This window comes from Astyanax mexicanus, chromosome 25 (assembly GCF_023375975.1).
Source record: "Astyanax mexicanus isolate ESR-SI-001 chromosome 25, AstMex3_surface, whole genome shotgun sequence".
NCBI classification, from domain to species: Eukaryota; Metazoa; Chordata; class Actinopteri; order Characiformes; family Acestrorhamphidae; genus Astyanax; species Astyanax mexicanus.
The window spans coordinates 929,032-955,636 of NC_064432.1; the positions used below are offsets into that span (position 1 = coordinate 929,032).

The 26,605-nt window shown below is 36.6% G+C and overlaps 1 protein-coding gene across 2 annotated transcripts in view; it reads left to right on the top strand.

The window, feature by feature from the left end:
• The window catches only part of ctnna2 (catenin (cadherin-associated protein), alpha 2), a 622,967-nt gene that overhangs the window by 163,362 nt on the left and 433,000 nt on the right, over nt 1-26,605 (top strand). For both annotated transcript variants that reach the window (XM_049472311.1, XM_049472310.1), the window contains one exon: nt 24,236-24,439. In XM_049472311.1, coding sequence (XP_049328268.1) covers nt 24,236-24,439 — 204 coding nt within the window. The remainder of the gene's footprint in view (nt 1-24,235; nt 24,440-26,605) is intronic.

A 26,605-nucleotide genomic window follows, 5' to 3' on the forward strand; every position in this document is an offset into this window, starting at 1 on the left:
TGCTGCATCCCGACGCCCATCACTTTCGAAGAATGAGCGTGTCGGGGAAAATTAAAGGGAAAAGATGTAGAAACAACTACGAGGTGTCAAGCTGCGGAGCCCTCGGGGAGCCGAGAGGGGCTGATAGCTTCTGGAAATAATCTCACAGTTAGATGAGCATGCTTGTGAAGGGATAAAAAAAAAAATCTCATTCCTGAGCCTGTGCAAAAAAAAAAAAAAAAAAAGAAACAAAAAAAAAACTTTTTTGACAAATGCATGGAGGATCTTTTTACTGACAAATGCAGGCATAAAATCAGCCATGCTCTGCATGGAAACATAAATTTATGACACTTAAATCATAACACTGCTTGGTGAATGTCAGGAGTTAATAATGGGAGTACTGGGATGTGAGGCGGTTCATGCACGTCTTAAATGTTGATAAGGATTTATTGAGCCGCACATGTTCCCATGTTCCTGCTGGATGTTGCTGAGTAGTTGTAGCTTCAAGATATTTGGAAGATATATTTCAAGACATTATATGGAATATGTATTTGTATATGCACATCGATAAAAGGCCAATATATATTGAAAGCTCCACAAATATTGAGATTTGTTTATTCATTTTGTAGAAATAGACATGAATTGACTGAATCTAAACCCATTCATTAACAAAATTGTGTATAGATGTGAATCAAATTTGGCAAAAAAGTCAACATGAGTAGCTGTGGTACCCACAATTGATTGGTTGGGGGTTACTAGTGTATGTGTATTATTAACTCAGTCACACAGTCAGGAGTTGGAACAGAAACAAAATTGCAGAAAAAGAAAAACCCTTTAATTTTTCAAACATTTTTTAAAGTATTCAATTTTTAAACATTTCTATTGCTTGAATATTTATTACATTTTTACACAATGTAAAATTTAGCTGCCCCATTCAAATTACATCAAAATACATTTTGAGTGATTTATGTGTTGCATTCTTTTTTTTTTTTTGTGCAAACTAATAGATTAACCCCTCGATATAAATTGTCAATAAATATGTTGGATTTTTACTTATAAAACCTGTTAGAAATCTGTTGCTTTTATATTGTTTAAAGCTCTGATCTCTCTCTCTTTCCCTCTCTCTTTTTCTATCTCTCTCTCTCTCTCTCTCTCTCTCTCTCTCTCTCTCTCTCTTTCCCTCTCTTTCCCTCTCTTTCCCTCTCTCTTTTTCTATCTCTCTCTCTCTCTCTCTCTCTCTCTCTCTCTCTCTCTCTCTTTCCCTCTCTTTCCCTCTCTCTTTTTCTATCTCTCTCTCTCTCTCTCTCTCTCTCTCTCTCTCTCTCTCTCTCTCTCTCTCGGTCCTGTAAATCTCAAGGAGAAATGCTCTTTCCTTGTAGGAGAGATCACAGCTGCCTGAGAAAATTTCCTTTCCTCACAGACGAGGATACCCTTCGCTCTCTGAACTCCTTTAAAATTCATTGGTTGAGGCAGAGGCAAGCAACAGGGTGTGAGAAAGCAAAGGAAAAGAGGGTCAGACATGAAGAACACAAGAGAGAGGATTGTAGAACGGATTAGTGTTTGTGTGTGGTGTAAGGATCTTAAATTCTCTCTCTAAAATCCTGTGTCAGGCTGCTTTGCCTTCAGCAGCCAGAGTCAGAGCAAGCACTACTGGTCATTCTCTTTCCGTCAGGGCGTATTACATTACATTACATTACATTACATTACATTACATTACATTTGGCAGACGCTTTTGTCCAAAGCGACTTACAATAGTGAAGTACAAAAGTAATAGAAGTTAAAAGGTAAAAACATCTTTAGACAGGGCCTAAAGGAGGTCAAAGGGAAATAAAGGGATAGAGGAGTGAAGGAGGGGAAGAAGGAAATGAGGTTAGAAGTAGTTAGTGTGTTAGAGGTGTTAGGAGAGTAAGTGCTCTTTGAAGAGCTCAGTCTTCAGGAGTTTATTAAAGATAGCGAGAGATTCTCCTGATCTGGTAGTAGAAGGTAGTTAGTTAGAGGTGTTAGGAGAGTAAGAGCTCTTTGAAGAGCTCTGTCTTCAGGAGTTTATTAAAGATAGTGAGAGATTCTCCTGATCTGGTGGTAGAAGGTAGTTAGTTAGAGGTGTTAGGAGAGTAAGTGCTCTTTGAAGAGCTCTGTCTTCAGGAGTTTATTAAAGATAGTGAGATATTCTCCTGATCTGGTGGTAGAAGGTAGTTAGTTAGAGGTGTTAGGAGAGTAAGTGCTCTTTGAAGAGCTCTGTCTTCAGGAGTTTATTAAAGATAGTGAGATATTCTCCTGATCTGGTAGTAGAAGGTAGTTAGTTAGAGGTGTTAGGAGAGTAAGAGCTCTTTGAAGAGCTCTGTCTTCAGGAGTTTCTTAAAGATAGTGAGAGATTCTCCTGATCTGGTAGTAGAAGGTAGTTACTCTACTCTATTATACACTCTATGAAGACATAGAGTTCCAGTATGCTCTGTGGAGCTGAATAATAAAAAGCTAGGAAATGGGCTGATTAGTGTATTTTCAATATTTACCTTTATAGGTACGTTTGTTTACTTTGCAGCAGTTTTTTTTCTTTAGTTGGTCTCTTTTCTTTGTTCTTTTCATTTCTACCAGCTGAAATAAGCCATTCTTTCTTGTCAGGAACAGAGGAAAAAAGAGCAAAAGAATAGAGAATAGAGTCTTTGCAACACTGAGGCTCTGAATATTATAGTTGAGATCAGATTCCGAGGCCTGAACAATGGAACAATAGAATCAAATTAGGTTGACACTCAGCATTCAAATAGACACATGCATAGCTTTCCAGACACTCCCGCAAGCAGCAGTAACTTTTCTTTTTTCCCCAGCTGCTTTAGCAGTCTCATTTCAGAGCAAAGACGCAAATCTGTTCCACTCGCTGAGTGAGGTGGGTCTAGACATCTTGTTTTCGACTCCTTTTCATCCGAGCACTTCTTTCTTTTGGCCATAGTTTCTGTTGATGTATTCATCAGCAGTGTCTGAAGGAATACATAATGCTTTATTAAATGAATAGAATACAGTCACTGATACTTCCTTAATGTGGGGCCTTAATGTAGATGGACTTATATGCTGGACATAGTGCTTTTCAGACGGTTACGCTTTGGATTAGGATGTAGACTGTGTAGTTTAAATCAGGAATCATTAGGTATATACACAGAATCAGACACAACACTCGTCTGAGGCAGGCAGCAGTAGGGGTGGGCAATATGGCTCTAAAATAATATCACGATATTTCAGGGTATTTTTGTGATAACGATATACTTGGCGATATAGGAAAATTTCAGGAATATAATATAGTTTAACAGTATAATCATAACGCGGCAAAATAAATAATATAGCATAAAATAATATAATGCAGCAAAAAATATTGCAGAATATTTAGTGCATGCATATAAACTGCAAACTAAAACAATTATACAATAAATACACTCTTATCACGATATGGATTTTTAATATCATGATATTTCTGTGTCACGATATATTGTATTCGATATATTTAGACTCTTTGGCCTGTTTTTCCGCGCTAAAACTGCGCACCCACTCCGCTTTTAGACTCGTTTGCCCGTTTTTCTGCGCTACAACTGAGCACTCTCTCTGCTTTTAGATTCTTTGGCCCGTTTTTGTGCGCTACAACTGAGCACTCTCTCCGCTTTTACACTCTTTGGCCCGCATTTCTGCGCTAAAACTGTGCAGCCGCTCCGCTTTTAGACTCGTTTGCCAATTTTTCTGCGGTACAACTGCGCACCCTCTCCGCTTTTAGACTCTTTGGCCCGTTTTTCTGCACTACAACTGAGCGCCCTCTTCGCTTTTAGACTCTTTGGCCCGTTTCTGACACCTAGCGTTCAAACTTTGAATCTCACATTATAAAAACCTGCTTAACAGCGGGCCAACTTTCATTCTATTTCTAAAATACCTTGCGGGCTGCTCCAAAAAAGGAAACGGGCCAGCTAAAAGGAAAGGGCCTGGCGGTAACGTAGACATGGAAGTGCTTTGAAACACTGATAAGCTCCTGCTTGCTTTAATGATGCATTTCATGGCGGTTGGATGTGTTATACAGCTCATCTTCACCATTTCATTTGTTAGATTTTGAATAACAGTTCTATGTTTAGCTAAGTCAAATTGCCTTCACTTATTTCTTTACTTATTGTAGTGATTGAAGTTGGAAATATGGCTGCTGAGTAAGCAGAGTTTTCTAAAAGGCTAAAATTATAGGACCAGCCTACTTCAAGTACTGACTTATCATACAGCAACCCTTTAAATATAACCTAATTATAATAATGTCAAAACCACCATTAATGACTTTTATAGGGTTACAAATGTGAAAGAATAGTTTAAAAAGATTCCACGAGCTAAAATACTTAATTTTCTGGAAGTCATTCATATGAAGACACTAATTTAAGTCTGTGATGCTCAAGTTATGAACATTGTTGATGCCATAAAATAGCCAACATGTTGCTGATAGGGCACAAAACCCAAACAAACAAACAAACAAAAATAATAATTTCAATGCAAGCTGTTTGTTAATATATCAACAAAATATAATCTGTTTACCCTCACAGATGTGTAAACAATGACGATGTTTTCTGTTCTGTAATGTTGTGTTCACACTAGCGAAATTCATGACATGATTATTTATTTTTATTTTTTTATATTAAGCTTACATCTGCACAGTTTTCAGATGTTGGTATATTTTGGTGTAATTTTCCTGCTTTTGAATTAAACATCGGCAACAAATTGCCACATTGAATTTTGCGTTCGACGTTGGGCTGCATCATCATCATGATTTAAACATGGCTGCCTGGCCTTGGGCTAAAATTGCATTGAAGAGAAGAGAGACATTAGAGCGTGCTATCCTACGTCCCTTTTGAGCAACACTGTCATAAATTATGCACTGTTGATCCCTTAGCTTTTGCCTGGTTTTACACCCCCACCCCCCCTCCGCAGTGATATATTCGCTCAGCCTACAGGTGGCTGGGAAATCAGCGGGCTGCAAATTCGCTGCAACATACGGACCAATTTTCTGCCTTGCTTTGTGGAATGAAAAAAGACAGTCAAGACATAAACAAGCCAGCGCGTGTGGGTGGCTGACCGCCTCCTAATGTACCTCTCAGTTCGACTCCTGCTGCATGGCTACTGACCACCCTCCTCCCTCATCTCCTCACCACTGCCGGCTGCACTGGTGCACAGACTCCAGTGTGTGGGATCTGGTTGTGCGTCTAGCTTTTCACAGGTTGACTGTGGAGATCTGAGTTCATATAATCAAAAAAAAATGAAATTTCATCATAATTTTTTTTTTATTGCTTTGAAAGTATAATGAGCATTTCTGGTTCTATACTCTGTGCTTACACAGAATGTATAATATAATAATACAGTATACTAAATAATAGAGTAAATGCAATCTGTCTGGCAACCAAAAATACCCCCGACTGTGAGACACCCTAACAAAGACGGTTAATTCCTATTACACTTGGCACTTTTTTGGCACTTGGCTTGGCTGCACTGTGGTCTTTTACCTAACTCTAACTTAATCTACCTCACTCTTTCTCACTCTAATTCACTTTAACTCACTCTAACTCAATCTTAACTCACTCTTAACTCACGCTTAACTTACTCTACCCCATTCTAACTCACTCTAACTTGCTCTAACTCACTCTACCTCGATCTTTCTCACTCTAACTCGCTCTAACTCACTCTAACTCGCTTTAATTGCTTTAACTCGCTCTTACTTTACTCTTAACTTACTCTACCTCACTTTACCTCACTCTAACTTGCTTTAACTCGCTTTGACTCGCTCTTAACTCGATCTAACTCACTCTAACTCACTCTACCCCAGTCTCCCTTACTCTACCTCACTGTACCTCAATCTCCCTCACTCTGACTTATTCTAACTCACTCTACCTTACTCTACCCCACTCTGCCCCACTCTACCTTACTGCACCTCAATCTACCTCACTCTTTCTCTCTTTGCATCACTCTACCCTGCTTTCCATCTCTCCTTTGCTCTGCCACACTCTACATTGCTCTCCCTCTCTCTCCTTTACTGTCTGTCTCTTGTTTTTTCTCATTCTAACTTGGTCACCAACTTGGACATCCTCTCTCTACCACACCCTAAATCACCCTACCTCACTCTTACCTTGCTCTGCCTCCAGCCTAGTTATGTCAACTGAGGACAATCTACAGTGTGAAGCGCTCTTTCTGTTGCTGCATGTGGGTATGCAGTTTGAGTTTGCTGTTATTTTTTAACATGTTGTTGCAGTTTATGTGTTTATTGTGAAAACTCATATTTACGATAACAATGCATTTTCAGATTCTGTTCACTCGCCGTTCTATAAAGGAACGACTCTTCCGAGCTGTAATGAAATCACTGTAACGCATGGCCTCTCAGGACTTTTCCATTTACTCTAACATTCCCAAACTGATGCAGTTTCTTTTGCATCATTAGCTGCCCCGTGAAGCATCTTAGCATCTTTACCCCCCTACTGTATGTACCGCATGTGGTCAGTTGGTCTCGTAAAGCCTTTAAACTGGAGGAATTGTGACTGTACTCGGAAGGAAGTTTCCTGGTACTTTTTTTTTTATAGGTCACCACAAAGACCCTGGTGCCCTCTTCTCTGGCAAGATAAAGAGCAGAGTGATGAGGAGGAGACGGAGGATGAGGGATGAAAATGAGTATAAGGATGAAGAAGCTGAAAGACAGAGGGCCCCAGGGCCACTCTCCCAGTGCTGACTCATTCAGTGTTTAGAGACGGCCACTAATGAGTTGTGAAGTGATGGGCAGTGACTAAACCAGCCTTTCCTGCCCCGCCAGGCACACAATCACCGCTGTGCATGTACCTTTCGGGTACAAACACACACACACACACACACAAGTGCACTCAATCACACACAATAGTTTCTTTAGCTTTGCCCCCACCCCAGGCCCAGCACTTTCCATTTGCTTTGGACTTCAGCAGGGAAGCTGACTCCGCCATTGTTTTTGCCCATCGCTGAAATGTCACATCCAGTGAGCCTGCAGCCTAAAAGCTGCCCGCAGATCATCCACAGATCTTCTTCCTCTGTTTGTTCTCTTCTTCCTCTTCTGCTGTTCTCTGCTGAGCTTTGGAAATCTCAGAATATCAAATAACTCTTTCTTAGTTTAGCTTTGCCTCCAACCTGGTGGAGTCACACCAAAAAATACACACCAAACACACTGAGGATACATGACTGAATGACTGGATGCATGGATGGATGGATGGATGGATGGATGGATGGATGGATGGATGCGATGGGTGTTGGTTAGTCATTTTGATGTGGGAACGCTAGACAAGGGTCAAATGAATTGGCGTAAAGTGGGATGAGCAAGAAAGTATTTAGTCATAGTGATTAAAATATGATTTTCTTTTTGTTTTTTTTTTGGTAATATTTAAAAAAAAACTTACTGCAATAAACAGTATTATTGCCACTTTAAGACCACTGCTATAATAATAATAATAATAATAATAATAATAATAATAATAATAATAATAATAATAATAATAATAATAATATATTAGCATAATGATGCAAATACGATTATAACACAGGGGGCATAACAAAGCATCATGGCACTTGGTTTGTTTTAATTATAAGTCTTTGTGAGTGAAGACATATATAAATTAAGTAAATTAGTAAAGTAATACGTAATAAGTCAATTAAATGTTATGTTTTAATGTAAAACTGTTGTCCGGAACATTATTTGTAGGAAGGGTCTCAAGTAAGTGGTAAGTCATGAATTGTGTGTATTTATTCTATTAATTCACGTCAGCACATCCAACAACATGTTGTTACTGTTTTATCTATTAGGATAAAACAATACCTTTTGTTACTCTGCCTTAAATAATGAAATAATGAAATTATTAAAGGACCCATCCTCCTCTGGTCGAAACTGCAAAACTACAAAAACTTCTGGTTCATAAAATTGTCTAAATGATTTTGATTTTGTTTATATAATTATTTACATAGTTCAAATTGTATCTTTAATCAAATTTAAATCAAAATTAGGCATTCATTGGTTAAAATGTGTTGAAAAATGTAGACAAAATGATTTAATTTTACATAAAAATGGCAAGGGCCTATAATGTTTTAACTATACTTTAAAGGTTTTAGTTATATTGTACTTTGTATTTACATAATTATAAAAAATAAAAATCAAAAATTAAATTTCAAAACACTGTTAAAAAAACAAAAAAATAAAAAATAAATAAAAAAATGTTCTAGGTTAAGTTCCGCCATGGCGCCTGATATAACCAGAACTGTTTTTCCTCATGTGTGCCATCAGCTCATCTGGTTCTCAGGTGTCCATTAGGGTGGAGACAGCAGTGTGATGAATGATGTGTCCTCCAGTGCACCAGTGTGCTCTCAGTAGGCTTCTGAATGGGTCTTCATGGCCTCCTCGTTGGGGCACTAGTGCCAGAGAGCTCTACAGGAACCCAGCTGCTGCCTCCTCCGCCTGCATCTGGTGCGCAGGGGGCCGCTGCTCCATTAATCATCTGTGCATGTGTATATGAGTGTATATGAGTGTATACGAGACTGTGTGTTCTTCTTCTGTGTACTTGCAACATCGTCAGTGCCTTGGCATCAGTGTGTGAATCACTTAGGCCTTGGCTGCTTCATTATTTATTAGCACTTACAGAAAATGATGAATATATGTTTAATGCTGCTTAGAATTCCCATTTAATGTGCAGCACAGTTTAGGGGTGGGCGATATGGCTCTAAAATAATATCACGATATTTCAGGGTATTTTTGTGATAACGATATACTTGGCGATATAGGAAAACAGAAAAAAATTATGAATTAATTTCAAGAATATAATATAATAGTATAACAGCATAATCATAATGTGGCAAAAAATATTTCAGAATATTTAGTGGGTTTAGTAAATATAATAATTAACTTTTTAATAATAAACTTTATGTATGTAGCACCTTTCATACATAAAAATGCAGCTCAAAGTGCTTTACAATAAAATTAAATAAATCAGCAAAATGTAAAAGTAATATCAAACAAATAAAACAGTTAAAAAGTAACAATTTCATAAAATAGTAGGAAATAAGACATTTCTATTAAAATAAATATTAAATAAAATAGATTTAAACAAAAAAATATATATAAAACAAGGATAAAAACAGCACAAGTATTTAAAAAAAATAATAATAATAATAATAATTAAGTATATGTTGAACAGAACTAGTAAAAGCTATAGTCTAGTAAATATACAGCTGCAATCCACACAACTACCATGTGATTCGCTCCAGTATAAGAACTTCCAGGAAAAAAATGTCCAGGTAAACACTGGTTTCAGAAGCACACCCTAAACTAGCCTATAGCTTTATAACTCCAGCCACTTTCAGATACTAAACTTGCCTTGGATAATTGACTGAATTTGCATTAAAGGGACACATTGTTTGATTATTTCTATGAATTATTTACTGAAGTATTTATTGAGTCAGTGTTAGGTATTGCTCAACTCTAAGACGAGCTTTTTCAATCTTTTTTATATATGTTTTATATGCGGTCAATACAAACTCGCTGAACTGTCATGGAAATCCTGGCAAATCTGTTTTAATTGGATGATGAGTGCTTTCGGGCTCAGTTCGCTCATTATTTTATGAGTCACGGTCAAAAACAAATTCATTTCTACTGTGTAATAGGCGTCATTTATTAATAATGCCAGATAAAAAACAGGACGAGTGGCAATTATGTTTGTTAAGATTGTGTTGTAGTTTAATTTAGCATTGAGTTGTTCAGACCTTGGGGGAGCGTGTGTGTGTGTGTGTGTGTGTGTGTGTGTGTGTGTATATGAGTGTATGAGTGTGTGTGTGTGTGTGTGTGTGTGGTTAGTCAGTGTTTTTGGTACAATTGAAGGTGGGAGTAAAGGAATAGCCATTGATTGAGGAGGCAGTCAGATGGAAAAGAGTTCTTCAGTCAGTGGAAATGCTTCCACACACACACACACACACTCACACACACTCACACACACACACACACACACTCACACACACTCACACACACACACACACACACTCACACACACACACACACACACTCACACACACACACACACACACAGAGGTAAAAAATAAAAAAAACAAAGTTTGAAACCTCTAACCCAGATTTAAAGGTTGCACCTGCTCTCTCTCTCTCTCTCTCTCTCTCTCTCCAGTATAAAACTTTTCCACATTACCATATGAGAAATGCTCCATGCTTTTACTAAAAAAGCAAAGCCGCTGGTTTTATTCCCCCCCACAGAAAGATTAATATCTAACCCTCTGATTATGTAGCTTTGCAGAGTACGGAGTAGCATATACCATACATTATACCAAGCTAAACTCCACATGAGTAATACAGCAGCACTGCTTTTGACCATCTGCATCATCCTACACCACCATAACACATGCGTGTAGATGGTGTAACGGTATGGTAATGGTTATATGTTTTATGTATATTGTACGATGGGCATTGTCAGGAACATTAAGTAGACAGAATTCCTATTTTGTGTCTTTGGAGTTTAGGAAACTAGGATAAATATATATCTTTTGCTACCTTTTTACTGTATATACTTTTTCATTTGCACCCCTGGACACTACACTACGCACCTAACTTAAATACAATACTTTAACAGGTTTATATTTAATATTGTCATATCTGCTGATACCTCCTATACTTTAATTAATTATTTTACTGCATCTTTTACCTCATATCTACGACTGATTACTTCCACACTTTCTATAGTTTTTGTATTTATATTTTTATGTATATATTTTTAAGTCTTAGTTTAGAATTTTATAGTTTAGAGTCTTATATCCCTCAATGTGCTTTTATTTTACTACACTTATTGTTTGTTTCTACTGTGTTGTGTAACTGCTACTGGCTGCTATCTATCTATCTATCTATCTCTCTATCTCTCTATCTATCTATCTATCTATCTATCTATCTATCTATCTATCTATCTATCTATCTATCTATCTATCTATCTATCTATCTATCTATCTATCTATTTGATTGTTTGATTGTGGTTGTTTGTGTATTATAGTGGGTATATGTTGCGACTTTTATATCACATCACAATGCAATTTATTTGCATTCTGATATCACCATTTTTAATGTACCTACAACCATGAATTTCTAAACTATGGCTATGGTCAGAAATGTGGAGGACAGCAGTACAACTGTTAAAATATATAAAAAATAAATAAATATATATATATATATATATATATATATATATATATATATATATATATATATTTTTTTTTTTAACCTGTTTGAATAAAATAGACATTAATGGGTACCACATTAAAATAAGACTACCTTTATAAAGGGTTTTTAAATGGTTTACAATTAGTTTATTAATAGTTACTAATTAGGTTGTAAATGCCTTAAAAATCATTAATAATCAGTTATAACACATACGTAAGAAGGGCAACGATATAGATGGCTGTGTAATATAGTTCACTATTTGGCAAACAACAGGTCATTGTTGGCCTTTCTATGCATGTGTTATAACTGATTATTAATGATTTTTAAGGCATTTACAATTTAATTAGTAACCATTAATAGACTAATTGTAAACCGTTTATAAACCCTTTATGAAGGTAGTCTTGTTTTAAGGTGGTACCCATTAATGTTATGTCACTGTTGTGTAAAACATTCTTTGATGATAAATAGACAACAGAAAGAAAAAAATAAAATAAAATTGGAAAAAAGACTGCCAAAATAACTGTTCAAAGATTTGCGTTTGTGTTTTGGTGTTATTATTATTAAATCAAGAATGTTTTAAAAAGGAAATAAAAACATTGATTTTAAAAGTCTTACTCAAGCACTTGCTAAACTGAGTTGGACAGTCTTTTCAGGCCATTTCTTCAGTCCCGGCGGTCTCCCAGAGCGCCATTAGACCTCGTTAGCTTAATCTTTTGTACGATCTAGCGATAGATGAACCCACTAGGCATGAACCTGCGGGCCTGACCTTTCTGTCAATGATGTCGGAGGTCAGCTTGTCTGCTCCGCTTTGCTCGTCTCTCCCCAGAGCGTTAGGCCCGAGGGAGTCGGGCCAGATGTTGCCCTTTGACCCAGGATTTGCATCACAAGTTGCAGAGCTCCCCGTGGTGACAGGCTGCCATCGCAACATCAAGTTAAGAGAGGTTGCAGTGGTCCTCGATTGACCTGAGTTGACCCCACAGAGTGCACTGATATACTGATATGTCTTGATCACTGGGATTTACCTCAAAATGAAGGCTGTTTCAGTGAGATAGCCGCTGAACACCACTATCATCCTTTGATGCCTCAACGTAGCAGCCAATGACGCTGCAGGGGGAGGTCAGCTGACATGTGACTCATTGTCATTCGCCAGACAGTATACAAAAAACAATATTTCTACTTTAGTTAGTTGTTTTCTTATTGTTTAGTTTGCTATGTTTATGACTAAACAGCTAAAACCAACTACAGCATAATTATTACGTATTACATATTAATAATTAGTAGGGGTGTGACGAGACACTAATATCACGTCAAAAATGAAAAATGGCTTGAAAACTAGATTTTTATTTGACAAAATCATAGAACACAAACTAAACAGACTGGTTTCTCTCACACATTGATTTTTATAAGAAATAGAAATAAGAATAAGAATAAAAAAATAAAACTTTTCTAGGTCTTATATAGTGCAAACAATAAGTGCAAACCATAACCAGTCATATTAAGACTATGGTTTGTGTTTTTTTCTCCTAAATCTCTTGTAATTTATCTATGCAGAACCATAATCAGTCATATTAAGACTATGCTTGAAGTGAAACAGACAGAGAACATGTTTTTAAATACAGTACAGAGCTTGTGCCACGAGATCTCGTCACACCCTTAATAATTAGTAGTGTCTTGTCCCAACAATTTTTACCTGCATTCTTGTGGGACATCCTGCATTGAGTGTGGATTTGTTGTTTGTCTGTTCACATGGACATTCCTAGCTAGATGTTGCTGGTCATGATCATTACCACCATTGCACTGCTCTGTCCACTGTGGGTGGTAATCCTTTCCATGATGTTTTCCTGGTACATACATGATACTGTTGATTGGGAAGTAATGCATTTTTGCTTTGGAAAACCTTGGAAATTAAATTTCCCATCCATTTGCCTCTTGCACCTGGTGTTGAGCCCCATTGCCAGTGTTCTGCCTCACGCACAACTTTCCAAGCCATCCCCACTATTTACCCGGTGAATTCAGATGAAGGCTACCATTAAGTTACAATAATTCCATGAATCTTCCCAACCTCACAGTCTTTTACATGGTTACCAATATAACATTACTGTACATGTGAACATGCTTGGAGGAGAACACTAACCGGTTATTCTGTTTGCATTAAAAGATAGGAGGCCTTTTAAAAACAAGGGTTTTTTCAGTTATCCATCCATCCCATCCCATCCCATCCCATCCCATCCATCCATCCATCCATCCATCCATCCATCCTATCTAGTCCCTGAAGTTTAATTTTACAATTATAATACTCTCCCTGTCATTATCCCTGTAACTGATAACCACAAATCTATTTCTAGCACCATTACTAATATCAGGCATGGGTTTACACCAGAGGGGTATAAAGGCTCCAAATCTAGTAGAATCTCTTCCCTGGACAGTCCAAACAGTTATTCAAACAAAAGCAATGATAAACTCTTTTTAATATAATCCCTGTTGTTAGAAGAAACCATAAATTAGAAGGTGTCCCAATACCTTTATCCATATAGTATATAATTAGCTTTGAGACTTTGAGACTTCCTTGGCGTAGAAAACAGGTTTTTACCTAAAATAAATGATTATCCACTTTTTTTCTCGTGGCCCAGAGAAAGTGTCTGGAGAAAATGACTGTTTTTAAGCTGTGTGCCAATGACTGTTTATTGTATCTCACAGACTTTGAAGCAACTTTAAGGAAAACAAATAACAATAACTTCTAAAACGTAGATCAAGCAATATCCTGTTTTCTGTTCTTGACCAGCCCCTCTCATCCAGAGCGAGCGCTCTGCTTCTCTCTGAATAACAATATTCCCCAAGGCCGACCTGCTCCTCCTACCTCCACTCTCTCTCATTCAGAGGATTTGTTTCCATAGAGATCTTTTAGGACACCGTGCCCTTTCAGAGCTGTTTTTAAAATCGTCTTTTGTCTTTTCTGTTCGGTTTAGAGTCAGAGGGCTTTTGTGATGCTCATTTACTCTTTGCACCTCGGCCGTTGATTATTCATGACTCCTTTTGGACCAAGCGAAGCGTTTGATTCATTCTTCCCCACTTTTTCTCACTTTTTTTTTTTGCTGCTTTGTCATGGCAACCTGGTTGATGCAAGCAGTGAAGCATTTAGTGAAACACTGCTTTAGAGCAAAATGACTGTAAGTGATGGAGGTGCTGATCATTGTACACTATACACAAATCAATAACATTATGACCACCTTGTTGTTTCCACACCTATCATCCATGGTTTAGCTTCACTGAACCTCAGAGCACTGATAAAAGACTGTGCAGCAGCAGATGAGCTTCTGTTTTTTGACTTTACCTCTACATGGTGAAACAGCTTGGTATGAGCATCTAATAGAGTGGACAGTGCTTTGAGTGGACATAGTGTTTAAAAAAGGAAAAGGGCCACCTGCATCAGAAAGGATCCCACCCACCCAGCACACGCACTTCGTGTCCTGCTCCTCTCAGGCCGGAGGCCAGACTGAGAAACAGCTTCATTCCTGAAGCTGTAAGACTCTTAAACTCCACCTATCAACACACTGCACTGACACACAAGGACAAATACTGTTTACAAACACTGTCACTTTAAACCGCACTGAGACACTTTATGTTCTACTGCTCTAATTCACATTATCAAGCTGCTATAGCAAAACTTGCACTCTGCACTTCATGTTGCTGCTACCTGTCTACTCTCCCTATTTATTTTTTTTAATTGTTTGGGGTATTTATCTTTATCTATTTTGTATATTCCATTTTTTTTGTATTCTTTTATTTTATCTATATATCTATATTTAACAACAGCTCTTGGGTGTAAACTGGATCGTGAGATCACAATTATCTCTTTTACATGTATGGAGATGCTGTTCCTGATGTTCCCAGCCTGGCTCTCCACTGCCCGCTGTGTTGTTCTCCGGCTCTGCAGCCCTGCACTGATTACCATTAACACACTCAGTATCTGTTTCTGTATTAGCCATAGCTCTATAGTTTGTGCCCATCACATTCTTATATTCATAAATTAGTACCTGTTATATTAGCCATAGTTCACATTAATTCTCTGTACTGTTTTTGTTCTGTTATTTGTTTGTTGTTTGTTGTTTGTTTGTACTGAGCGGGTCAACCCGAGTAGGATGGGTTCCTCGGACTGAGTCTTGGTTCCTTCCAAGGTTTCTTCCTCTTAAAGGGAGTTTTTTTGCCACTGTGTCACCATAAAATCAGCATCTCTGTGGTGCTGCTCATAAGAGGCGTGGACCTGTTTTTCCTGTAAAGCGGCTTTGTGACAACCTTTGTTGTAAAAAGCGCTATATAAATAAAATTGAATTGAATTGAATTTCGCTCCACCTCATGTACCGCATGTGATGCGAATGACAATAAAATACAATTTTGATTTCTATAATTACCAAATGTGCTAATATGTTCAGTAAAGCTGGAAAATGGATAATAGATACAGATTATAATGGTTATGTCCAGAACACAGAAAACGAATGAATTCTGTCACTCTCATTAGTATGCCTGGGACTAGCTGTGTCTCGCTCATGTTTTGGGCTGTTAATCGTGATCCTGCTCTGTTTGTCTTTACTTGCATAGCGAGGGAACAGCGTGGTGAATGCAGTGCGATCGAACTGATTTTATTGACAGGAGAGAAAGAGAGGGAGATGCAATTGGAATCTCTGCATGGCCCTGCAGTCCTGATTGAAACCCAGCACTGTGTGCAGTACAGCTCTCTCTGATATTTTTGGTCTCAGTGGTTGGAATGTACTGTATGTGTTTGGTTTTAGTGCAGTGCTATGCATATTTGAATTGCTGTATACATGCTACTGACCGCATGGGGTAAAGCAGGCTGTGATGTACTGTAAAGTCAGGATGGTTGTACTGTAAGAGTGATAGGGAAGGAAGAATACCTTATATATGTCTTAACATTTTTCTTTCTATCTTTCCACAACAAATTGTATCATTTACTTATTTATATTTGCTTAAAAATACTTTAGTTTCTTTTTAAAACAATAATATTTTCCATATCAGACCTTTAGTGAAACATTGTCATAATTGTCTTATGGTGTGACAAATATATGAAGCAAAGGTTTAGTGCTTGATAAAGATAAAAAAAAAATAATAATAAATAAAAAAAATTACTTTACATTAAAATTAGGTTTTTGGAAACAGAAAATTACGCTTTTTTGAAATGAAAGTATTTAAACTCGTAAATCTACTAAAAACTTTTACACACAGATAGCACTAGGTTTCAGATATTCACATATGGACAAATATAAATAAATTTTACCATACACTCTTTAGAGAGTAGCATGTAATTTGGTGATTAGGCCTCTATAGGTTCTTCTTTATGATGTACAATTACCCCATAGAGATTAGGTAGCATGCTTTTTTATATCCGAACAGAAGTTTAAAAACGAAATTTTGTCTTTGTACAGAAAGTCATTTTTGCAAATAACATTGTTCTTATGAGGAGACAATAGTTTATTTTAACATTAAAAATTTAGGATCCTAAGAACCTAATTAGTCCAAAAAACTAAATTTGTGCTTTCTACAGTAAGTAAATAAACTAGTTTTAAACAAAAAGGATGGATGAGAATTTTTACCTGGTCCATGTTTCTGTCTGGACTGGCTGTAGAAACCTCTGACTGGGATTCTCGCCATCTTATTTTTAATCAGTTGAGAGTAATGTAGTCATGCATCCACCAGATGGTACAGGCAGTGTCTCTATATGAGGACAAAGGATTAATGTTTTTTAAAAATGTAGAATCATGCATATATATATATATATATATATATATATATATATATATATATATATATATATATATATATATATATATGTATATATATATATATATGTATGTATATATATATGTATATATATGTATGTATTTCTGTAAATAGGCCTTCTTTTGCCAGTTGGTGTTTCTTATATTGTGTCAGATCAGTAGAATCTTTTTTGTACTGACTCCCATATATACACTATGTGGGCAGTGAATGAATGAATGAATGAAACTGCAGCTCTCTATAGGTATAGTTCTTTCTTCCTTTCTCTTCGTCCTCTAGAAGATTATAGTAAAGTATATTGCAGTTCCTTTCGGCCACCTGTGACTCACTGGCTCCAGTGCTTCCTGACGAAATATAGCAGTCTATAAATGTTTCTGTATATATGTGAACACATATATACGTATTAGTATGTATGTGTACATGCTGTGCTGCAGCCCACAACACATTTGTACATTTGTAGCCTTTTCAAACGAGGTGCATACTGGGAATTTGCCCTGGGTGCACAGTTCCAGCTCCTGTATGGGAAACGAGGCAGCAGTTTTGTTCCAGTCTCTTTTTTAAAGTGTGTGCTGTTTAGAGCGTTTAAATGAAGAGAAGTCCAGGCTGTCTCCAGTGGTCGAGAGGATGGAGGTTTGTGATGTGTTTTGAAATGCTAACGCTAGCTCAGGTCCTTCCATTTCAAAGCCTCATGCTGTGCGTGGTTTGTATCTTTGCTGAGACCCTGTGTGCTCTTGACTCCATGGAGGAAAACCTCAGTTGACCTGTTTTTTTGGTCTTTTAAGTCTGAATACCATTTGGAACACCGGAGAATTGTATGCTGGTGCAATACACAGCTATGCACATGATTTAATATAAATATAGATGCTATGTAAGGTTTTTAGGGTTCTTCTTCTTCTTCTGCTTTTTCTTCTTCTTCGTCTTTTTCTTCTTCTTCTGCTTCTTCTTCTTCTTCTTCTGCTTTTTCTTCTTCTTCGTCTTTTTCTTCTTCTTCGTCTTTTTCTTCTTCTTCTGCTTCTTCTGCTTCTTCTTCTTCTTCTTCTTCTGCTTTTTCTTCTGCTTCGTCTTCTTCTTCTGCTTCTGCTTCTTCTTCTTCTGCTTCTTCTTCTTCTGCTTCTTCTTCTGCTTCTTCTTCTGCTTCTTCTTCTTTGTCTTCTGCTTTTTTCTGCTTCTGCTTCTTCTTCTGCTTCTTCTTCTTCTTCTTCTCCCCAAAAAACAATTGTGCAGCCTAAACTGTAACTCCTACCGAGATTAAACTTGGTAGGTAGATGTAGTATCAGTGCATCTCGGTGGACAACAAAAATGGCACAGATTGGTCAATTAACTCCAGAACCATAAGTCCTATAATCAAAACTATTTTTTGCTGGATTCTGTGCGTCAATACCTACAATTTGGACCATGCATTTCCGCCCACTTTTTTTTTTTTTTTTGCTAATATGCAAAAACATGCTTGACATTTTTGGTATCAAAATGCTCATGAGAATATGGGCTTTAATGGGCTTTTTATGGGCTTTAATTTCCACCTTATGCAAATTAGTCCCTCTGGATATATGCCCCATTCACTTCAACAGTTCAACAGTGAAAAAATCACACGGCTCTCATTTTCCATTATATATCAACTAGATATAAATTATATCTTTCCAGTATCATTTATTTTACTTTAATCCTGGATATATGGAGATATTTGGAGTGCATTATTAGTATCATGACATTCTGGATCATTGACTTCTGTTATAAATCTGATAAAATTCTTTTTTTTTTTAATATCTCACTTAGCCAAATCATATCGCATTTAATAATAAAATTCTAAATAATTTTCCTAATTCAGTGTTTTGTCATATCGCCAAATGTATCGTTATCGTGAAAACACCATGAAATATCATATTATTTTAGAGCCATATCGCCCACCCCTAGTATCCAGAATGAATTAGTTTTCACATGCTTTCACACAACTGTTATCTATGGTTTAATAACGCACATGTATTGGTGCAGTATATATGACATTAGTACCCGCTGTGTTGTGTTAATGATGAAGGACAGCAGTACTGATGTGCAGTCAGTGTCTCGGATTTGTGTCCTCACCTCTCAGGTGGCGGGGGGGTCGGTGGAGTGCAGGTTGTTGAAAGTAAAGTGGGTTTTTAGACCGTCGCCGGTAAAGAAGGAGCAGGTGATGTGCAAACGACTCAATCCGAGCACCATGCAGTGATCTACCATGAGTCCTCTAATAACCAGCTATGGCTGACACCACTCACACACTCATCCACACACAGACACACACACACTCACATCCAGTCGACCGAGCAAATGTGGTCCAGGGGAGAAGTCGGCCCAAAATTGTAGCCAGCTCAGACAGATGGGTAAAGGAAGTTTCACAACTGCATTGCATGTATGTATGCAGCAGAGGTGGAAAGTAATGAATTACATTTACTCAAGTTACTGTAATTGAGTAGATTTTATGAGTAATTTGTCATTGTTAAGTAGTTTTTAAAATAGGTAATTTTACTTATACTCAAGTACATTTTAACACAAGTAATTTACTTTGCTACATTGTAAAACTCCCAATTACTGAGTAAAAAATTAAATGCTGGGGGGAGGAAAAAAAAAAAAACAATTGTCTGTAAAACTATAAAAAACAGTAAAGATAAAAAAAAAAATGGATGATAGAAACCTATACCACTTGTTCTTGAAAATGTTTTATGGGGGGGTCTGAAAAAATTCTGCCTGAAAGATCCAAATTATTATGTGGAATAATAGTTCATTAAAAACTATTTAATTTATGATTTGTTTTACTTTTTTTTACATCAAATAATTAAAAGTAACTATGCAACTTTTACTCAAAGTACATTTTAAATTGAGTACTTTATTACTTTTACTCGAGTAGATTTTTAGATGGGTACTTTTACTTGAGTAGAATTTTAGCAAAGTAAAGGTACTTTTACTTAATTACAAATTATCAGTACTTTTTCCACCTCTGGTATGCAGTATAGTTTTTTTTGTTTTTTTTGGCTTACATAACCATACAAAACGTGTCTCTTTTAGAAATTTCTCTATTCTCTCTCTCTTTCTCTCTTTCTTTCTCTCTTTTTTGATAAATAAATGTGCACTTTTAATGTAGCTGGCATTTCCCCATTTCCCTCTGTCCCTCTACATTCTTTAAATATAGACTTATAAGACACTGAAAAACTCTGCTGCTGTCACTTTCTGGAAGCTGTTTATCTTTTTTATGCATGCTATGTCTGTATCTGTATCTGTTACGGCTCTTACTATTTGTACTGGACAGATTGTTTGCCATTTATAAGTGGCATTGTTGTAGTGCCTGTAGCATTGTTAAGTCTTGTTAAGATGCATAGTGTGAAGTAAGCTGCCACGTCTTGTAGCAGAAATGTCTGATTCACACTTTGTAGTTTGTAGTTTCAACTAGGGGTGGGCAATATGACTCTAAAGTAATATCACGATATTTCAGGATATTTTTGCGATAACGATATACTTGGCGATATAGGAAAACAGAAAAAAATAATAATAATTTCAGGAATGTAGTATAAGAGTCTAACAGCGTAATCATAATGTGGCGAAATAAATAATATAGCATAAAATAATATAATACAGCAAATAATATTGCAGAATATTTAGTGCATGCATATAAACTGCAAACTAAAACAATTATACAATAAATACACCTAAAGCTTCACAGTAAATAATAGACTAGTTTTAAGACAGAACAGCTCTATTATCACGATATGGATTTTTAATATCATGATATTTCTGTGTCACGATATATTGTATACGATATAATATTGCCCACCCCTAGTTTCAACTTCAGAAAAGTTTAAGTTCAGAAATCAGTTTGCGTAGCTTGCTCTTTTTCTTTTTGAAGAAATATTTATTAATAAGTACTTTTGCTCTTTTCTGTTTTACAAACCCCGAAGTAGTATCATTCATTGCAGAATGTTGAACACATTGCTCTCCCTGACAGCCCTGCTGAATTTTGCAGGCGGCAGCCATGCATTGCTTATGCCTGCGCCTCTCGCTAGACGAGAGAACATGTAAAAATATGCGGAGTGTGTAAATGGCTGGCGAGAACAAGGGCATCCTACCAGCGGAATCCGTACACCGCAAATCAGCCTACAATGAACAGTAATGAAAATGATACAGGCATCGTGATGGCCTCATAAACCACCCAGCGCAGCCACTTCCTCCCATAACAGCCAATAAGATAAGGCCCTGTGTGCTCGATACAGACATTACTTTCATATGTGATAAAACTTGTTGTGGTGCTGTGCTCAGATTCCTATAGAACAGCTGAATGCTTACATTACATATAATGAGCCTTTGTTTTGCTTAAGGTCACAATGGCAAGTGCTGTAAGATTGAGCGCCTCTCAGAGTGCACTCCAATCAAGCGCTGCAGCTTTTTGATTTCTTTTTGATTTCTATCATTTAGACCGATCGAAAATAAGTTATGTGGGTCTAGACGTACTGTAGGAGGCCCGTTTCAAACCCCAATAAACAGGCTGGTTTTGATTTTCTACTTCTTTCTACTTTTCTGGCAGTGTGTGTACTGTATTAAATGTTTAGTGCTGTGGATAGTTCATTTATTTACTTATACATATACAGACATTTGATCTTAATTTGAACAAACGTTTTAAGTTTCTTTTTATTTTTTTATTTTTTAAAAATTTTTTAGTTAACTTTTGAGGGTTTATTTTATGTTGGTTTGTTTTAGCGGGTTTTATTTATTTTCTTAGTTTCTTACTTTTTCTTTTATTATTAGTTATTGCTTGTTTATATTTTACTATTTTACGTGTTTAGTTTTTTTTTTATTCATCTGTAGTTGAATTTTTATTAGTTCTATTCCCTTTTTTTTATATGATTTTATGATTCCTACTCTTAAATGATTATTTTTACCTTATTTGTTTTATATATCTTAATATATATATATATTTACTATCCTCTTTTTTATTTTAATAATTCTTATACCTTATTATAATGCTGCTTTTTATGCTTTTTTTAATACTTATTTTATTTATTTATTTATTTATTTATTTTTGTTGTTGTTGTTTCTGTCAATCCTTTCCCTATGTGTATGCTCGGCTGCATTGTAAATGAGGGCCACCCCCAATGTACTCCGAGTTTAAATAAAGGTTGATTGATTGATTGACATTCATAGGACATTGCAAAAGTCATGGGATGCATTCTTAGTTTGTGTCACATTACTTTTTAAATGTTAGTGTATTTTTTACGCCTAGAAACAATTATCATTATTATATGTGATATATATTATGAAGGGAATTTATAGGTACTAAGGAGAGCAAAATGCATTTCTCTGTGAGCAGATGGAATGGTTTTGTACTTTTCTTGCTGTGCCATACATATATATACATATATATCCACACACACACACACACACACATTCACGTACACACACACACATATCCCATCCCTATTAAATACCCCCCTAGCTAATGCTCCAAACTGCTGCGGACTGCATATTCAAATTGTACAGCCATAAAACAATATCACTACCATCAATATGGTAATTCTTCCCGCCTTGCTGTAGCAACCGTAAAACCTCTATTTTGTGGCAAACTTTGAAACAATAAAAGCACAAGGGCTCCGGAGTCTGCGTTCGGTTCTTAACGGGGCCGTTAAACGCCGGGGCAGGTTGTAACCGAGGCCCCGGAGCTCGCCTCGAAGGTCACCTTTCTGCTTCTGCGGCCTCCAGGCTCCAGAACATTGCCCTGAACCGTCTGCCGCCACATACCATGCCAAACCGATCCTGCCTCTATTATCCCCCACGCTCCCACCATCATCCCCTTTAGTTCAGGTCTGATGACATTGGGTTATACCCGCATTACTCTATATCTCGCACGTCACGGGTGCTGTAATGTCCGCTGTGTGATTTTTTTATTATTGTCATTCTGAGACTATCATTAATATTAGATATACTACAGCTATACTACCAGTGAAATATTTTTGGTACCACTTTGAAATAAAACTACCTTTATAAAGGGTTTATAAATGGTTTGCAATTAGTTTATTAATGGCTAATAATTAGGCATAATTTAAACGCCTCAAAAATCATTAATAATCAGTTATAACACATACGTAAGAGGGGCAACAATATAGATGGCTGTGTAATATAGTTCACTATTTGGCAAACAACAGGTCATTGTTGCCCTTTCTACGTATGTGTTATAACTGATTATTAATGATTTTTAAGGCATTTAAAACTGAATTAGTAACCATTAATAAACTAATTGTAAACCATTTAAAAACCATTTATAAAGGTAGTCTTATTTTAAAGTGGTACCTAAAGTGGTACTTGACCTTGAATAATGTAGATTCTTGTAGCTGAATGCAATCAAATTCTCACAGTGATGCACCAAACTGAGCTACAAGGCCTTTTTTCTAGACATAAGACACTCCAGTTAAGTTACTCCAATAAAGACAGGATAAACTTGATGAATTAACTTTATTGATTAAATGTCCCAATACTTTTGTCCAGTGTACATTCGACCCAATGTTGAGGATGACTGAAAAAGGAATGGATGTAAGAGGAAAGTGCTTCTCGCTGGATGATGCAGCATATCAGTATTTGTGTGGAAAATAAACATTTACATGCTCTGAATTTGAACATTTTGAATATTTAAAGAGTTTGCAGGGTGTATTTGACTGAATGTAAATATAGACATAAATTAGTGCCGCGCATGCAGTCACCCAGCGAGAGAGAAGTAAATAAGATTAAAAACGCTTAATTTGCTGATTTTACTTTCAAATAAATCGTTTTGCTGCCACACACTGCAGATCTGTAAGTTTGGTAACACTGACTGACATTCTGGCTGAAGACAAATGTTTGTACTGTTTTGTTTTTCTCAATTTTATATATTTGTTGAGCTTATGTGATTGGAAAATATATTGCCTTGTACTTAAAAAAAAATAAAAATAAATAAAAATAACATTACATACTTGCATACCGAGAGTTATAGCACACTCTTAGTATGTAAACTGATCTGAAGTGTTATTTATCAGAGTTTGAGCGAGGCCAGATAAATAGTTGATGCATTGATCACTTCTCAAGCCACAGTGTCGCATGCATACTGGAAATTATGTCACAGATACTAATGATTGTGGCTGGCAGAGACGATGCTCTGTCCAGCTATACACCGTCTATGATTCTGACTCATTGTATTTTGTACACAATTTCTCACGTGAAATTACCTGATGTGTGATCTTTTACTTTATTTCTCTCTCTGTATAGAATAAGATCATTCTGGACCCGTTGACATTCAGCGAGGCTCGATTCCGGCCGTCTCTGGAGGAGCGTCTGGAGAGCATCATCAGTGGTGCTGCCCTCATGGCCGACTCGTCGTGCACGAGGGACGACCGGCGTGAGCGCATCGTGGCAGAGTGCAATGCTGTGCGCCAGGCCCTGCAAGACCTGCTGAGCGAATACATGAACAATGTGAGTCCAGCATTTCTTTAACCTTCCTCTTACATTGGGGTCTACACAGTATTTTTATAGCAGGAAGAACCACAACCGTTTCATTACATTACATTACATTACATTACATTACATTACATTTGGCAGACGCTTTTGTCCAAAGCGACTTACAATAGTGAAGTACAAAAGTAATAGAAGGTAAAAACATCTTTATACAGGGCCTAAAGGAGGTCAAAGGGAAATAATAGGATAGAGAAGTGAAGGAGGGGAAGAAGGAAATGAGGTTAGAAGTAGTTAGTGTGTTAGAGGTGTTAGGAGAGTAAGAGCTCTTTGAAGAGCTCAGTCTTCAGGAGTTTATTAAAGATAGAGAGAGATTCTCCTGATCTGGTAGTAGAAGGTAGTTAGTTAGAGGTGTTAGGAGAGTAAGAGCTCTTTGAAGAGTTCTGTCTTCAGGAGTTTATTAAAGATAGTGAGAGATTCTCCTGATCTGGTAGTAGAAGGTAGTTAGTTAGAGGTGTTAGGAGAGTAAGTGCTCTTTGAAGAGCTCTGTCTTCAGGAGTTTATTAAAGATAGTGAGAGATTCTCCTGATCTGGTAGTAGAAGGTAGTTAGTTAGAGGTGTTAGGAGAGTAAGTGCTCTTTGAAGAGCTCTGTCTTCAGGAGTTTATTAAAGATAGTGAGAGATTCTCCTGATCTGGTAGTAGAAGGTAGTTAGTTAGTGTTAGGAGAGTAAGTGCTCTTTGAAGAGCTCTGTCTTCAGGAGTTTATTAAAGATAGTGAGAGATTCTCCTGATCTGGTAGTAGAAGGTAGTTAGTTAGAGGTGTTAGGAGAGTAAGTGCTCTAGTAACAAGCAATCAGGTACTAAAAACTGTACCAGGTTTCAGCTGCCACATCCCAAATAGAAAAAATAAAATAAAATCTGAGAAGAATTGAGTTGAGTAAGTACCATTCAGTGAAAAAGCACTATTTGTGACCTTGTCTTCTGTTTGGTGATAAGCTGCATGCCTAAAAATCCAGCAATCAAGAAAAAAATGCTAATAGATGATTTAACTCTGCGAAAACTGTGATTGCACGAGTGACCATTACCAACTGAATGAAGCTATTAATGAAGTCATTTTCCTGCATTGTAGTCCAACCATCATGCAGTCTTTATCATATAATCTGGCGTGCAGCTCACTTCAATATAAAATACATTGACCATAGTTTTTATAAGCACCATTTATTATAAGCGCCATTGTACAGTGTGACAGACAATAAACTTATAAGAGCAGCTTTTATCACCAGGATTGCAGCAGGCTTTAGGCTGAGTAGCTATGCTTGTAATTGCTGATGAAGTTACAACCATTGCGTACCATTTCTGCATACTGTACAACTTTATATGTTAATTGTATACATTTGTTCTTGCTAAAAGGAATGTTTTTATATGAAAATGTGATTGAATAATTTATAATGCAACAATGAATAAGTAATAATGACTCAAAGCTAATTGGGGCTTTTACGCATTACAGAAGTTAAATCATGCTAACTGGCTTTCACTTTTTTTTTGCTTACTGGTCTGGAAGTGGATAGTTATTTCAGTAGCAAAATACAAATCAGCAGCAACTTCTTAAATAAAATCGTAAATAGCCTGTTATAACATTGCTTTCATGTAGTTTCAGATACTGTAAATCTAGCTATGGTTCTTTACATCATTCTTAGTGGACTAATCAAAATTTTACAGATTGACTTTACCTTGACATCCAATTATAATGTATATATATATATATATATATATATATATATATATATATATATATATGCACATTTTATCGACATTGCACATAAGTACAATGGGATACAACCTATCTGTGGCAATGAATGTATACAAATACACATATTTAGGCAGTAGGAGCACAACCAGCAAAGTTGGCAGCCAACTTAGGACCACTGGTAAAACAACTGGACCTGCAACCAGGGAATTTAAATATCAAATCATGGTATTAAATATCAAATATCAAAATCTTCTAGCGTAGCTTAGGGGCACCCTTACTATCACTCAACCAATCGTACACCCTGCACAAGGCACTTTGGAATCTCATACTGCATCATCAATCTATTTTATTTTAAAATAGCTTAAGAGATTAGTAATATGTCTACACTGATGGGCGTGAGGGTCAGGAAAGAAGGGTGTGTTCAGGTAGTTGTCTG